At 44.7% G+C, this 16,195-nt stretch overlaps 1 protein-coding gene across 6 annotated transcripts in view; it reads left to right on the top strand.

The window, feature by feature from the left end:
- Window positions 1–16,195, top strand: part of Arhgef3 (Rho guanine nucleotide exchange factor 3) — a 310,186-nt gene that overhangs the window by 23,706 nt on the left and 270,285 nt on the right. Inside the window, exons 1-2 of one of the 6 annotated variants that reach the window (XM_027921547.2) lie at window positions 9,766–9,786; window positions 15,365–15,457. The exons of 2 other annotated variants lie outside the window; for them this stretch is intronic. In XM_027921547.2, coding sequence (XP_027777348.1) covers window positions 15,396–15,457 — 62 coding nt within the window. In that variant the 5' untranslated portion in view covers window positions 9,766–9,786; window positions 15,365–15,395. Of the gene's footprint in view, window positions 1–8,710; window positions 8,863–9,765; window positions 9,787–15,364; window positions 15,458–16,195 lie in introns of those variants that run through there. 3 more of the 6 variants (XM_027921548.2, XM_071618838.1, XM_071618837.1) reach the window with 3 other exon arrangements.

Raw genomic sequence — 16,195 nt, 5'->3', positions numbered from 1 at the left:
CAGCCCAAGGGTTTTTTTTGTTTGTTTTGTTTTTAAAGTGGTGCATCTCATTGAATGACCAAACCTGATCTGTGTTAATGGGAGGTTACTCATATTACGTAGCAGAAATATTTATAACTTTGGCTGCAGTAATATTTGCATATTTGATTATGGGGGACTCTGTCTGACCCTGTTGGGGTTTATATAACATCCTGTATGTACTTCATATTATCTTTCCAAAGTGCAAGCAGGTTGCTGGGTGTAGTGGTGCAAACCTGTAATCCTAGTGGCTCACGAGGCTGAGGCAGGAGAATCACAACTTTGAGGCCAGCCTCAGCAATTTAGCAAGGCCCTAAGCAAATTAGTGAGAATCTGTCTCAAAATAAAAAATGTGAAGGGCTGGGGATGTGGTTAGTGGTTTCTCTGGGTTCAATCCCCACCAAATGCAAGCAGATTATGAATTCTGAAACATGCCTGGCTTCAAGGGTTGAGAAGAGGGATTGTGGACCCACCTGTCATAATTTATTCTTCAGGTAGCCATTTTGGCCACTTCTTCCTTTTGCTAATTTGAAAGGATGCTACATTGAGTATCACTGATAGACTTAAGACTGCTGGGTTAAAGCGCATGCAGATTTAAAATTGAGGGAGCTATTGGCAGATGACCTTTCAAAGAGATGAATAAAATTAACATTTCCACCAATAGTGTGTGAATGTGAATTTGCTTGCATAATCACTAAGAAAATGGCTTGAGTTACAGTGACCTTCAATGAACATATGAGACTTCAGACCCTTTCCACTGACATGCACAAATACATACTACTTTCCTTGCTCTTAAGAGTTTCCATGCTGCCCCTATGGTACATGGTGATCCACAGCCATTATGTTCCACAGGCTTATATCCATATTGTGGAGTTTGTAGCCTTCCCTTCTCAGTCTGACTCCAGCCTGTCTGCCCAGCGGCTAACTCCCTGGCCTTCCCCCCACTTCCAACTCTGTGGCCCTATCTTCCAGGGAAACAAGAGACCCATCTTGGTTATGTCATCCCCATGAGGTTGCTGCAGACCCCGAGCTGAGAGGCTCTGAGAACAGCATTTAAGGAAAGAGAACAGCCTGTGGAAAGGCCCCCAAGGCAGACTTGGGAGGAAGATTTGTATCTTCAGAACACTGTGGGAAGACTTTATGGAGGTGGAGCCAGAGTGACTTGTTATCTGGCTGAGCTTGTATTTTACATATCCCAGGTCATATTGAAGAAGGCGTTATAGGAGGAGTTAGAGAGAAAGGGATGGTGGAAGAGGGATTAGACCTTAGTTGTTGATTGGACAAAGGGGTAAGGTGAATGAAGGGTCAAGGGCATCTGGATTAAAAAAGCTGGGTGGTTGGGCATGGTGGTGCATACCTGTAATCCCAGTGGGTCAGGAGGTCAAGGCAGGAGGATCATGAGTTCAAAGCCAGCTTCAGCAACTTAGTGAGGCCCTAAGCAATTCAGCGAGATCCTGTCTTTAAATAAAATGCAAAAAGGCTGGGGATATAGCTCAATGGGTAAGCACCCCTGGGTTCAATCCCAAGTATCCCCCCCCCCCAAAAAAAATAATAAAAAATAAAAAAAATCTGGGTGGATAGAGATGTTCTTCCCTGAGCCTGGGACTCAGGAAGAGGAGGAAAACAGAAGGAGCAAGTGCTTAAGCTGCCCAGGTTTGAATCCCAGCCCTAGCGCTTGTTGATGCCAGCATCTGGGCAGGGAATGTCATAATCCTGAATAATCCCTCAAGGGGCTGTTGCAAATATGAGCAGTGCTAACAGCAGCCAATGGCTGCACATAGGGGTTCTGGGTAAGTGCAAGTCTTTCCCTGGTGCTGTGAAACCACACTCTACCTCCACAGACCTAGCTTCTCTGTGGGAATTGTCTCCCTAGCCATCAGTGTCCAAGTTCCCTTCTTGTTAGGCATTGCTTTTGTTTTCCCTCTGGATTCTGAGTCCCTCAGAAATCAAATCCCGGGTGGTGGAGCCTAGACATGTACATTTCTGAGATGATCCCAGGTGAGCCCAGCTGCTTCTAACTTTCTGCAGCCTGCAGGGCAGAAGCTGACTCTTCTCCAAGCCACACGCATGGGCCACCCTGGAACACGTGAACCATCAACAACTGTGTGGATAAACTCAGCAGGCTGGACTGATTCATTTTGCAGAGTAGTGCTGGGCTGACTGCCTCAGTCGCCTGGAAGGGAGCTTAAAAGTTAGGTTCCCAGGCCCAGCCTTGGTGAATCTGATTCAGAGAGCCCAGCTTCAGCTGAGCATGATTCTGTGCCTTGTCATGTCAGGACAACTGTCGGCACTGAATGTTGGCTCTGGCATCCTGTGACTTTGTCATGGAAATGCAAGGCTCCTGTTCTCAAATCACAGGCTCTGGCATGTCCCGTCACGAAGGGTAAGGCTGATTTTTTTGTTGCCAGTTCACCAGGCAAGGTTCCTGGGCAGTGGCAGTGGCTGGCCCCTCCTACAATGATCAGGAATCAAAATACTTGGGTTGTCTGATCCTGAGTGTCTCTGCTGCCACCACTAATTACACAGGGGCAAATATCTTGAGCATAGCTAGTGCTCCAACCATTGGGGGATCCATTCTCCCAAATTTGCTTTGGTTTATGTTCTCCTCTCTGCCAGTGCCTTGGGAAGGAGGCAGTGGGTAATCACTGTTCATACCCTAGCAAGAGTGCAAGGCTCAGAGCCCAGGCTTTGCCTCTGGAAGCTTCCACCCATTTCCATTGCCTACCCCTCCTCGAATACAAAGGAATGATCACAACCAAAATCGAAGAATCTCCTTTACCCTGTCCCTCCAGCTCTTGCAAGTTTGCAGAGGTGTTCTGTGGAAGATATATTCAGTTCTTGGCACATGCCAATGTACCAAGTGAGACAGGTTTCATCAAGGTGAGAGCAGTGCCTCCTGGTTAATTCTCCTTCACCAGAATAGTAGACAAAGGCTCAGCAGCTGGCAGAAGGGAGGCAGATTCTGGACACTTGGCTTGGCTGGCCAAGCTCCAGGATGTCCATAAATCATTGTTACTTATTATGTGTATTGTGGGTGAGTGTCTTTTGGGATCTGGAATCCTGGAGGGATCTTGTAAGATCCAGGTCTTGGAGCCCAGAGTTGCTGGGGATGGAGGGGATGTAGAGCTGGGGGCAGGTAGTGTGGGATATATAGGAGGAGGTTCCAGGATGGGCTGAAGGCCTATTTGTGCCTGGGGCAGCAGGAAGGACTGAAGTGCTTAAAGGCCCATGGAGAGTTATTGTCATTCTAGGTATTCTTTTAGGGACTATGGTAGGAATGGCTGGTTTACTGCCTCTGGAGAATGCAGTGCCTATACAGTCTTGCCTTGTGGGTGGGTCTGTCATGTTTTTTTATTGGGTGATGTTCATCCTCTAGAAGCTTTTCCTTGCCTTCTTCTCACCCTCTTGTTTGCACAGTGTCCCAGAGAAGGCATCAGATTCTATCTCCTGGGCTCTTTAACCCAGTTGCTCTGAGCTTGCTTTTTCCAGCAGAGATCTTTGTCTATATCCAGCTCCCCAAAATTTGTCTGGAACTCCCTGCCTTGTTGGAGGGACCTCTGACAAGTTGCTTAGTTTTGCCCAGATGCTCTGCCTCCTCATCTGTTATTATAAAGGGAGAGGGGCTCTAGCCCTTGTTAGGCATTGTGCTGCTCTGTTTCCTTGCTTGTCCTGTTTCCTTGTATACCCACAAAAGTTCCACAGGTAGATTCCATTTTTAGTTGGGGAAACTGAGGCACAAAGAGGTCCTTTTCAAGATTTTCTAGTCATTTTCAAGGCAGAAGTCAAATTAGAGTCCCAGTAGTTAACTTTAGAATTCAAGACCTCCTTTGGTTGTCTGTATTGTAAATTGTTTTATAATATGTATTTTTTCGTACTTTTTGTAAAATCACACCAACATGAAATTATGATATCATAGAATCATATTTCTTTTGTACTTAATTCATGCACTTGACTAGAAGCTCTTAGGAAAATAAAAAACAGGAGCAGCCATTTAATCCTACTGTTCCACTTAAAAGAGTGTATGTTTGGAGACAGTGGGAGATTAGAGGGGAGATTAAGGGTGATGAGGGTCCCCCAAGCTGGGTCCCCATCCCCAGTGCTCCAGTGTGGCACAGCTCTGTGTGTGAGTCTGGGAGTTCTGGGCCTGAATTCTCCTTTTATTCTGACTACTGACTTTCCTGGTGTGCAGTTAAGCACACAGCCACCTGCTCCAGTGCTAGGGAGAAGCTGGCCATGCTGGTGAAGGAGAGCTGCTCTCTACAGTACACCTTCCTGAGGGGTTTTCCAGGGGAATTTTGAACTATGTAGGATTTTCCCTGCTAACTTTAGAATTTTCTCTTCAATGTCAGAAGACACTGGAATCTTTCCCTTTGCAGGATTTTTTTTTTTTTTTTTTTTTTTTTTTAGCTGCTTTAGAGTCATAGCACAGAGACATAACCAGAGAGTTTTATTTTGTGCAGAAGTCAGGCTGTATATTTACTTAAGTGCAGAACATATGGAATATTAGAAGTTTGGAAGGCCTGAACCCAGGAATTGGACAGATTTAGCTGTTCATCTCCATTGTCCAGTTCCAGCTGCTGGAGCTTGGCCACACTTCTTAGGCTGGAGCTCATTTCCTTCTCTGTAGCGTGTGGATAATAGTGCATTTCATAGGGCTTTTGTATGACCATAGGCAGCTCAGAAAAGGTCCTTGATAGATTTTGGTTGTTCATGCTGCTTAACTAGAATCCCATAGATTTCAGTGAGTTTTAAATTGTCTCCAAGTGTGGTTATCCGGCTACAATTTCATGAAACATTACTTGGAACTGGGCCTCTAAGAGAGCTCACCTGGTGTGTCTGTGTCTGTGTGTGTCATTTTAAAGTACTCTTTGGCATGAGGTGTACTGTACTTACATGAACTGGGTTGCCAACCCTGAGCTGAGTTAGCATGCTGTGTGTGAATCGGTTCTGTGAAGCTCATTTGAACAAATACCCAAGTGGGTGAAGCATCAGGTAAGAAAACCTTTCCTTACCAGGGGATCCAGTTTTAACCACAGCTAGAAAAATTGGCATGAGACCTGTTCTAGGGTCATTTTGCATGTGTGCCCTTTTGCTCGAGGCTTCAGTTACAGAGACAAGAGTCCTTGGTTTTCATGTTTCTGCCCTGCCTCTTCCCCTCACTAGCTTTGTGGACTGTCTGTGCCCTTTGTGCCTCAGTGTCTTCTTCTGCAAGGAGATGAGCCTGTGCTATGTGATGCTGCTGAGAGGAGTGAATGGGATGGAGCATTTGAAGCCTCAGCAGGTGCCTGGCGCAATGGTAAAGCCCCCAGCACAATTGCCTATGATGGCAGCAGTGGGCAGCCTGTGTGTCCTTCCTTAAATGAGACCTTGCTGGGCCAGCATCCAACTCTCAGCAAGCTGCACAGAATGGGAGACACTAGACTTGCCCTGTCTCAACATGCCTCACTCCCTCCTCCCTTTGCACCCTCCATGAATCCACAGAATCCACAGGTGTGCTTTCTGTCCATCCCCCCCCCCCCAAAAAAAAATACTGAGGGACTAGAATGTAGCTCAATGGTAGAGCACTTGCCTACCAAGTATAAGGTCCTGGGTTCAATCCCCAGTACTGCCAAAAAAAAAAAAAAAAAAAAAAAAGGTGCTGAGTATCCACTAAGGACTTTCCTAGAGAGACTTATAAAGCCAGACATATGGTAATGGTTTATTTATGGCAAGGTTTTTCAAACTTTTTTGTTTCATTGAAACAAATGATTTATGGATTTGAGATGGGTCCCTCTTGTGTTTTCAAGGCTGGCTTTGAACTCCTGGACTCATCAAATCCTTTTGCTTCAACCTCCCAAGGAACTGGGACTACAAGTGCATGCCATTGTGCTCAGCTATTTTACCCCTTTGGATGCAGGGATTGAGCACAGGGCCTTGTACATGCTCAGCATGCACTCTACTATTGTGCAACATCCCCAATCCTAGGACTATTTTATAGTTTGAGAACTTACCCAAGAGCCCCAGCATATAAATTATCCAGGAAATGAAATGCCGTGGTTGAAATCGGAATATATTTTAGCCCTAATACAGGCATCCTAGAGGCAGCAGGATTTGATCACTGGTGATATTCCTGCCAAATCTTTGTTCTGAGATCTGGAGCTCTAGAAAGACTGGAGACTTGGGATGAGGCCGAGGATTGACCTAACCTCCCCACAATGTCCAGATGAGTGTGCGATGAATGCCAGGCTTACAGTGGCAGGCCCACATATATAGCATGAGCTGGGACCGTCACTCAGCTGCTCCATGGAATTAAGCCACCAAGATAGCCAGACACGTAGCATAAAGGCTGCCTGGGGGAGTGGAGTTGGAAATATTGTTAAGGTAAGAAGGATAAGGCATTAGCTTGTTGGTTCTGCTTCACCATGGGGCAATTTGACATTGTGTTTGGAAATATAGAACCTCAGGTCCTTGTGTCTCTAGCAGTCATTTTCTTTAGGGAGATAGTGACTTATGGGCCTGGGTAGGCACTGTGTAGTTTTACCTCTTGGAAACTTATTTTTTCTGTGATTCTGGAGTGTTTTTTTAAGTGCCACTTTTTTTCTTAAGATATATGGTGCTGGCTCTATGGTGTCTTGATTCTGATTCTACAGCAGGTCTGCATGATCTTTCATTAGAGTGGAGAGGTGCCCAGCTTGCTGAGGTTGTTCATTCATTCAACAAGTGTTCTCTTGTCAGCATACTCAGAGTTAGGATGCCATAGAACCCAGTTCAGGTGGAGGGACATGTGATGGGATTGGGGTAAAGGAGAAGTGCAACAGGGTGCAGGGAAGGCACCAAAGCCCACCTTCAGGACACTCTGGGGGAAACCAGAGGAGACATGTGTGGTTGAGCTTACAAAATGCCGTTGCTTATGCCATGCCCTCTATTCAGAGAGGCCCTAACTTATTGGCCTGGCAGGCTTTTATTCACCTTCAAAACTCAGCCTAGGCCTTACCCCTCGTGAGAAGCCATCTATAATTTTCTCAGGCTGACCTGGTCTTCCCCACCTTATAGGTGCACATCCCTTCACTGTGCTTCATCACATAATGCTGTTAATGGTCAGTAATTTTTTGTTTTTGTGTTCTGGGGACCTAGGGACACTCTACCATTAAGCCACATCCCAGCCTATCTATCTATCTATCTATCTATCTATCTATCTATCTATCTATCTATCTGCCTACCTACCTACCTACCTACCTATAATTTTTTTTTGAGATAGGGCCTTGCTAAGTTGCTTAGGGTCTCACTAAGTTTCTGAGGCTGACCTTGAACTTGTAATCCTCCTGCCACAGCCTCCTGAGTTGCTGGGATTCCAGGCATGCACTACCACACTTAGCCTGGTTGGTGATTTAAAAAAAAATACTCAGAAACAATTTTAAAAGATCTTGTCACTGGGCACGTTGGTACACGCTTGTAATTCCAGTGGCTCAGGAGGCTGAGGCAGGAGGATCATGAGTTCAAAGCCAATTTAAGCAATGGTGAAATTGAAAGTAACTCAGCAAGGCCCTGTCTCTAAATATAAAATATAAGAAGGGCTGGTAATGTTGCTCAGTGGTCCCTGGTACCAAAAAACAAAACAAAACTAAAAACCAAAACAACAACTCCTACCTGGTCCAGTTTCAGGGCAGCAACTTGGCCTGATGTGCACTGTCTGCTCTCAAGCCAGTGCACTGCTACACCCTCCTGCAACAATCTAGGATGATGTGGGGTTTCTCTTCTGATAGAGATATGATTGTACTTTAAGTAGTTCTTTTTTCCTATAGTGATACATCTAGCAGTGTGTCATGATAATGCATCTAGATCAACTTTGTCATTTTGACTGCTGCACCCTACTTCACCCTGAGCAGTCATTGATGTACCCAGAACACTTTTCATGAACATATTGGTTGCATTTCCTGGAATGTGTCTCCTCAGGGATCTGCTTGCTCCTGGGATACTAGCACTTTTCTTCTGTGTCCAGGTAGATGCTTGTGGTTGGCCTAAGGGCATCAGTGAATATTTGGAAAAAACACCATGCTGACACAGAGGTACTGCTGGGCCATATTGGCCAGGACACTTTTTGGTAACTCCTTGTGCATCAGGCCTTGAGGGAAGGCAACACTTGGGCTTGAAATGACCACTAGCATTGTGTCCAGGATAAGATGATGTCTCCAGGATAGCAAAGTTCCCTATGTCATTTGTTATCTCTTGTTCTGTTTAGTGGCCACAGCAGACCTCAGGGGTGGTGACCTTGTTTTTAGCCAAGGACTCTGGGTCATGTTTCTTGGCCTTAGGGGAGGTGAAGTCATCTGGGGCAGGTGGCTTGGGACCTTGTGGTCCCAGCCTAAGTTGTCTAACCAGCCGTTAGCTCTAATTTTGGCTCTGGTCATGAAGCTGGCAGACAATGAGAAAAAAAAGTGTATCCAGCTCTTTTTCTGCTCTGATAAAAGCCTGAGAACAAACCCTGACTATTATTTGCTGATAGATGTTTATAAAGCCCCCTGAGTGCCAAGCATGATGCAGAGCACAGAGCTCGCAGAGTCTTGCAGATCTCTCCAGAGGGTGTGTCCCCTTTTGAGATCTGAACATGAAAAGATTTGGTGAAGAGTCTTTTTTTCTTTTCTTTTCTTTTTTTTTTTTTTTTTTAGAGAGAGAGAGAGAATTTTTTAATATTTATTTTTTTATTTTTCGGCAGATACAACATCTTTGTTTGTACGTGGTGCTGAGGATCAAACCCGGGCCACACGCATGCCAGGCGAGCGCGCTACCACTTGAGCCACATCCCCAGCCCCTGGTGAAGAGTCTTGATTTGTGACTTGTATACTTCTGAAGGCTTCTTTTTAATTGGTACATATTTTTGGTGATCAAGCATGCCACAGTGTATGCCTGACCCCACATTAGGGTGGGGTTGTTACAGAAGCAAAATAGAGTTTGGCTTAAGAGCATGGGATTTAGAATCAGATAGCATGGGTTCAAATTCTCCCTTCTCAGGATGAGCTCTGGAATGGTGAGCAAGTTAATTAGCCATTCTGGGTCTCAGTCTCCTCCCTGTTTGAAAGAGGGACCACAATAGCATCTGCTTCCTCTGATGGTAATAGTAGTAGTGAGATAGTGCATGAAGAACATGAATCTGATGCATAGCTGGTACTTTACAAAGGCTGGTGGTCAGCAATAGTAGTCATTATTAATTAGCATTAGAAGGTCACGTGCAGGCAGAGCCAGGAGGAGATGGAATGTACAAGATCTCGAGATGTTCTGCTCTTGAGACATTTACCATTTGTTTAGGGAATAAGAGACAAAGGAGTTTCAGGATATTAGCAATTGGTATGTGACCGTCACAATTAAGTCCAAATGGTGTGGATTGTATTTGAAGTGGTGGGGTGTTCCTTTAGGAAGGGAATAAAGGAGAGTCAGAATCTGCAGCAGGGGTCAGGAGAATGTTCCAGATCAGGCTAGTGGTTGGCAAAGTGGGATCCACTTCTTCAAGAGGCGAAATGACACAGGCAGGTCTGTGGAATGGAGATGGGATGAGAGAGGCAGAGCCAGTTCTTAAAGCTCCATATTGATGCACAACATCTCTGTGGAGAAGGGCCCAAGTCACAGTACAGGTTGGTGATTTTCACAAATTGAATGTACCTGTGTAAGCAGCACCCAGATAAGAAACAGAAGCTCACAGCCCCCCCCCACCCTGCCCGGCAAGAATCCTTTTGTGTCCTCTTCTAGCCACTCCCCACTGTCCCCACTACAAAGACCATCCTGACCACTAACAATGTGAGTATTTTTCCTGTTTCTGTCTATTCTTATTCAGGACTTGGTCAGGTGCACTCTTGGGTTTGTTGTCTTTAGCTCAGCATTGTCTCATGAGGGCTATCTGTTGTCACATGTAGTTGTAGATCATCCATTCTCCTTGCTGTCAGTTACCACCACTGGTTTCATTCATTCTACTGTTGATGAGTATTTGGGTAGCTTCTAGTTTGGGACATGTGGTAGACCACATAATGACCTCCCCAAAGATGTCCATGACCTAATCCCTAGTCATGGGTCTATTCCCTTGTAATACCTGGTACTTAACTTTTTTTCTGTAGTAGGGATTGAACCCAGGGGTACTCAACTACTGAGCCACATCCCCAGCCCTTTTCATATTTTATTTTGAGACAGGGTCTTTCTAAGTTGCTCAGGGCCTCACCAAGTTGCTGAGGCTGGCTTTGAATTTGTGATCCTTCTGCCTCAGCCTTCAGAGCTGCTGGGATTATAGGCATGCACCACTGTGCCTAGCCCTTCTAATACCTGGGACTGTGCCACTTTCCATGGCAAAGGGGACTCCGCAGTTTTGATTAAGTTAATGATCCTATCCTGGGAGGTTATTCTGGAGGTACCAAGGTAGTCATAAGAGAGACGTAGGGGCTCAGGTTCAGAGAATTAAGTGTGATGATTAAAGCAGAGCTGAGAGTAGAGGGAGATTTGAAGGTGCCACATTGTGGTTCTGAAGATGGAAGAACTCTCACAAGCCAAGGAATGCAGAGTGGCCTCTAGAGGCTGGAAAATGCATGAGAATGAAGTTGCTTCTAGATCCTTCACAAGGAATGCAGCCTTGCTGGCCCATTTTAGGTCTCTTTCTGACCTCTAGAACTTTAACAAGATAAGTTTGTATTGATTTAAGTCACTAAGATTGAGGTGATTGTCATGGAAACCGTAGGATACTAATAACAAAGCTAGTATGCATAATGCTACTGAGAACATTCTAGATCATGTCTACCAGTGCACATATTTATGAACCTAGGAGCAAATGCCAGTCTTCCAAGGTGATTGAACCAATTTATGCATCAACAGCAGCAGCATGAGTGTTCTGGCTACATCACATTCTCACGGACACTTGGTGCTTCCTGGGAAAAGGGATTTTTACATGGAGAATAATAGGGCTCAGTTCCCAGTGGAAACAGTTGTACCTTGCAGGAGGTTGATGCTCAGAAGTGTTGGTCGATGCTGGTGCAACCAGCCAAGGAGAGGAATGAGAGGGAGGGTTGGTGTCCATTTCTAGCTGGGGAGAGTTAGAAGTCCTCTTCCATGGAAGTGACTGGGATGAATACTGATACACTTGAGATTAATACAGAACTTTCCGCTTGAAGAATTAGAACAGGTTTTATCTCATCTTTGTAACGTCTGATTAATCAAGTGGTGAGCAGTGTGTGGTGGGGAGAAGCAGAGGCTGTATAGTCAGCTGCTCAGAATCTGAAAACTGCAGTTCTCTGAGTGCAGTGACTATAAGCAAGTCACAGCCTCCTGGGAGCTCTGGATTTGCTGTCTGTAAAATGTGTATGATCCTGGCTTCTCTGTGGTGTTCTGGGTGGGTGAGAGCCTTAGATTTTCTGCCTGTAAATGGGAGACAGAGTCAGTGGTGGTTGTGGTTGTTAACGTTACTGGTGTGGCACAATAGTATGGTATATGCCCCTTCACAGAAGTTAGCATGTCAAGGCTCAGAGTGTTCAGGGGACTGAGTGGTTGCCTTGACAGGGTCTGAGGGTGTCACAGTTTGGATCTGGACTATTCCGCAAGGACTCTTGTGTTGAAGGCTTAGTCCCCAATACAGCAATGTTACTAGATGGGGATTTTACGAAGGTGTTTAGAGCATGAGGGCTGTAACCTCATCAGTGGATTCATCCATTTTGATGGGTTTATGATTTTTTTTTTTTGCACTGGGGATTGAATCCAGGGGTACTTTACCACTGAGTACATCCCCAGTCCTTTTTATTTTTCATACAGGGTCTTGCTAAGTTGCTGAGGTTCTCACTAAGTTGCCCTGCTGGCCTTGAACTTGTGATCCTCCTGCTTCGGTCCCCTGGGATTATAGGCATGTGCCACCATACCTAGCTGATGGGTTCATAATTTGATGCCATTATTGGAGTTGTGGAAATGTAGGAGGTAGGGTCTCCCTGGAGGGAATAGGTCACTGGGGGCACCCCCTGTGTGTGCACTCTCTCCCTGCTTTCCAGCCACCATGAGATGAGCACCCCTATTTTGCCATACCCTCTCTCCACCATGATGCTCTCCCTCACCACAGGCCCATTGCAATAGACCCAGTTGACCATGGTCTGAAATCTTTGAAACTGAGCCAAAAGAAATCTTTCCTCCTTCAAGTTGTTTTTCTCAGGTAATTTGTAACAGCAATGAAAACCTGATTAATGAACACAGAGGGTATCACCTGCTTGGGTGGCATCCAGGGCAAGTGAGGTCAGACTCATTATAAATCCCTCATAGGGCCTTATAAAGACACCATCCCCCACTAAACCTGAAATTGCTTTTGAAATTATCTGTTCCTTTGATAATTTATTCCACCACAACTGAGCTTTACTATGTATATTATAATGTGGCAGTTAGGAACAGTATCCCAGGTCAGGTATCTGCTCAAGTCTCAGCTTTACCATTTCCTGTCTGTGTAGTCTCTGCCAGGTCTTAAATTCTTTATTTCCAGATTTTTTTTTTTTTTTTTTTTTTTGGTACCAGGAATTGAACCCAGGGGCGTTTAACCACTGAGTCACATCCCGAGGCCCTTTTAAAGATATTTTATTTAGGGATAGGAACTTTATGAGTTGCTCAGGGCCTTGCTAAGTTGCTGAGGCTTAATTTGAACTCGTGATCTCCTGCCTCAGTCTCAGGAGCCACTGGGATTACAGGTGTGTGCCACCACACCTGGTTAATTTCCTGATATTTAAGGTGAGGCAGTATCAGTCTTTGCCTCCTAGGGAGGTGTGAGAATAGCATGAGATAATTCATGTCAATACCTGGACCCCAGGGATTTCTCAGTGCTGGAGTGCAGAGATCTGTGCCCCCAGCCCTTGTCCATAGACACAGGCTGAAGGGTGATGGTTTGAGGATGGCTGTCTACAGAATACTACTTCTAACACTGGGAGGGAAAAACCCAAAGCCCTGGCCTGGAACGAGACAGCTGTTCCTTGAGAGCAGGCCCTGCCCTCTCATAGTTCCTCAGAAAATGTGGCCTTGAGGAGAGTTCTGTTGGGACATCATTTTGAGATGAGGTAAAAAGTTTCCTTACTGCATTTATTGTGTTACAGAAGAACTAGGGATACTGAGCAAATTTGGCTTCCAGGTTGAAATGAGGTGGATAGAGATAGGCACAGCTGTAGAAGTAACCTAGGTATGGGCTGCTTGCTTTGTCCCCTCACCCTTTGCCACTGACTATGTTGTAATGGCACCTCCAGGACTCTGCACTCATACCCCACTACCCGTCCATCTCTCTTTCACCCGGGATCCACATCTTCACTCTCGCCTTATTCCAGGCCCCTCCATAATGTACATGCCTCAGCTGATGAAGTTAGCTGTGATAGAAGCCAGAGCAGTGGCCCCAGACAGGGATCCAGATGCTAAAAATATCTAATGGTGTATTCTTTGCAAGTTAAATAAAAGAATGGCATTGGAGGTAGTGGCAGGGATCTAACACTTACTCTGTCCAGTGCCCCTCAGTTATCTGGTCATGTTCACCTGGCATGGAGATTTTATCCAAATGGTGCTTTCATCTGGGAGAGGGTCAGATGGAGCAGAGAGAGAGGAGGACAGGCCAGAGACATGGCCCAGCAGCCCTGTAATTCTCAAAGTTCACAACAGCTGGCATCACGGAGCAGGGCCATACAAACAGCAGCAGCTTAGGGGACCACGGATGGTCAAAATTACTCCAAAGCTCCCCTACCTAGGAAGTGCCAGGCTGGAAACCAACACAGGATCCCTCAATATGATCTGCATATCTAGCCCTTCTCGAGTGGAATCTGACAGCTGTTTGGTTGATACTAAATGGAGTCACTGGTTTGTGTTTGGGACCATGTTGTACAAAAGAAATCCAATTTTTGGTGCTAAAACCACAGCAGAATGGCAAGGAGTGCAGTAGCCAAGGCTGAAGAGGGATCCTCAGAGTTATGGTTCACACGCCCTCTGGGGCAAAACATGAGGGAGAGGAGAGGTGGGTGGAATCCCTCATACCACACTGGAGTATTCTTTTCTCTAGCTTTGCCTCTCTGCCTCTGTCCCTCTGTCTCACTCTTAGTCTTTGTCTCACTCCCACACACACATCAGCTTGAGTCCTATATTATGCAGTATTTTAAAATAATTTTGTGAATGAAACAGGGTTTCATGGTATGGAACTTTTTCGTTTGTGGCATTTGGTTGGTGTTTACAACTCCAAGTAATCATTTTGTGATGAGATTCACACCCGACTTATACATTTGTTCCCCCGCCCTACTCCCCATTCTATGCCAGGTGCTCTAATCTTGAGAGTCTCCGTGCTAGAAGATATCACATGCTTATTGGCATCTCCTCACTCATTAAATACTGATTGAATATGTACTATGCACGAGGTGCTTATGAAATTGCATGTTGTTTACTCAGAGCATAACCAAAAATAATTTTGCTTCATCTGTCTCTATAGATCTAGCATGTCCTATGCTCCAAATAACCAAACTCCCCTTCAGAAGGGCCCTAGTGAGAATATTTAATAGTATTCCCAACTGGGATGAAGGTTAATGAGCTATAAAAACAGATCCCAAAAAGACAGTGGCTTAAATAACAAAGAAATTGCTCTCTAGGAAGTAATTCCAAGGTGAGACAGATAGTTGAGCTCTGTGCAATCAGTCACAGACCCAGGTGTCTTCTGTCTTGTTGCTTCAGCGTTTCCAGTTATGTTGGTATACTGTCATCACCTGCATGGGCAGAGCTGGGTTCCAGCCAGTGGGAAGGGGACCAAGGCTTGCTCTTAAGACTAAGATTGAGAAGTGGTACCATCTATTCCTCTCATATTCGACTCACAACTCGGATCTCGGACTACACCTACCTATGAGGATGCCTGGGAAATGTAGTCCCTGATAAAACTCAAATTCAGTTTGAGTATCCATCATCTGAAATGCTTGGGACCAGAATGGTTTGAATTTTTACTGATTTTGGAATATGTGGATATTCATGATTAATTATCTCAAGGGTGAGAACTGAGTCTAAATGTGAAATTTATCTGTTTCATATACACCTTTTACACATCCCCCCAAATTAACTTTATTTAGAATTTTTAAATCATTTTGTGAGTGAAACAATGTTCTGTGGTATGGAATTTTCTATTTGTGGTATCATGTTGGTGCTCAGAAAGTTTCAGATTTTGGAAAATTTTGGATTTTAGATTTTGGAGTTAGAAATGCTCAACCTGTGTCTCTGGAGAAGGGAGAAAGAATTTTGGTGGATACTGGGGAACCTTTGACACATTCTCTTTGAATATAATGCAGCTATTTCTGTGTTTACAATGTGAATGTACCTATTTGTTGGTTGTACCCATAAATGGTTATTTTGCTTTTCTAAGAAAGAAAACCTGGGCCTGCCACACAGAGTCTATGGACATTTCCACAGCTATGAACCAGCGCATCTGTAGAGGAATGGAAGAGAACAAGGAAAGGTAAATAGCTTTCAAAATTCAAAATGTAAAAATGTTTGCAAGCAGCAATCAATGTAGTACAAAACTTGCTTTAAGCTTGTATAAGTCAATAGAAGTCATGAAGAATTTGAAGCGCACGGGGCTCAGGGAGAGGCTCAGTGGTAGAGTGCTTGCACAGCATGCATAAGGGCTGGGTTCAATTCCTAGTGTCACCACACACACAAATAAACAAGCAAGCAAGCAAATAATTAAGGGATAGCAGAATTTTATGTGTCTCCTTTCACATTTCCAATTTCTTACACCATAGGAGAGATGCCATTGTTAAGTATGAGGGAACTTTTCCAAGTCTTAGAAGTAAGAGTTAGTATAAATAGAGTCAGTATAGTATAAGATTAAATATTTCATTCCAGAACTATGGTTTGTCTCCAAGGTTATAAATTTCCCCCGCTTCTTTTTCCCTGGGGAAGTTCCCAAATACTGTAAAACATACTCAGAATGTTGTGTCTATATTGTGTGTGACACAATTGTGAGTGGCCAGTTCTCCAAAAGGAAGCAGTGGCAGACCCTGAGTCCTTTCTTTTCTTTTTCTTTTTGATGCTCAGGATTGAATCCAGGGCCTTGTGCAAGTGAGGCAAGCACTCTATGAAGTACTCTATCCTCAGCCACAGACCCTGAGCCCTTTCTTGACAGCTATATCTCTTTTTTTTCCCTTCTGCCTTCTCTTTTTCTCCCTTAAAAATAAAAATTTATTAAATTCAT

Source organism: Marmota flaviventris, chromosome 1 (assembly GCF_047511675.1).
Source record: "Marmota flaviventris isolate mMarFla1 chromosome 1, mMarFla1.hap1, whole genome shotgun sequence".
Classification (NCBI taxonomy): Eukaryota; Metazoa; Chordata; class Mammalia; order Rodentia; family Sciuridae; genus Marmota; species Marmota flaviventris.
The sequence above is the reverse complement of the archived record's forward strand: the minus strand, read 5'-3'. Positions and strand labels throughout refer to the sequence as shown.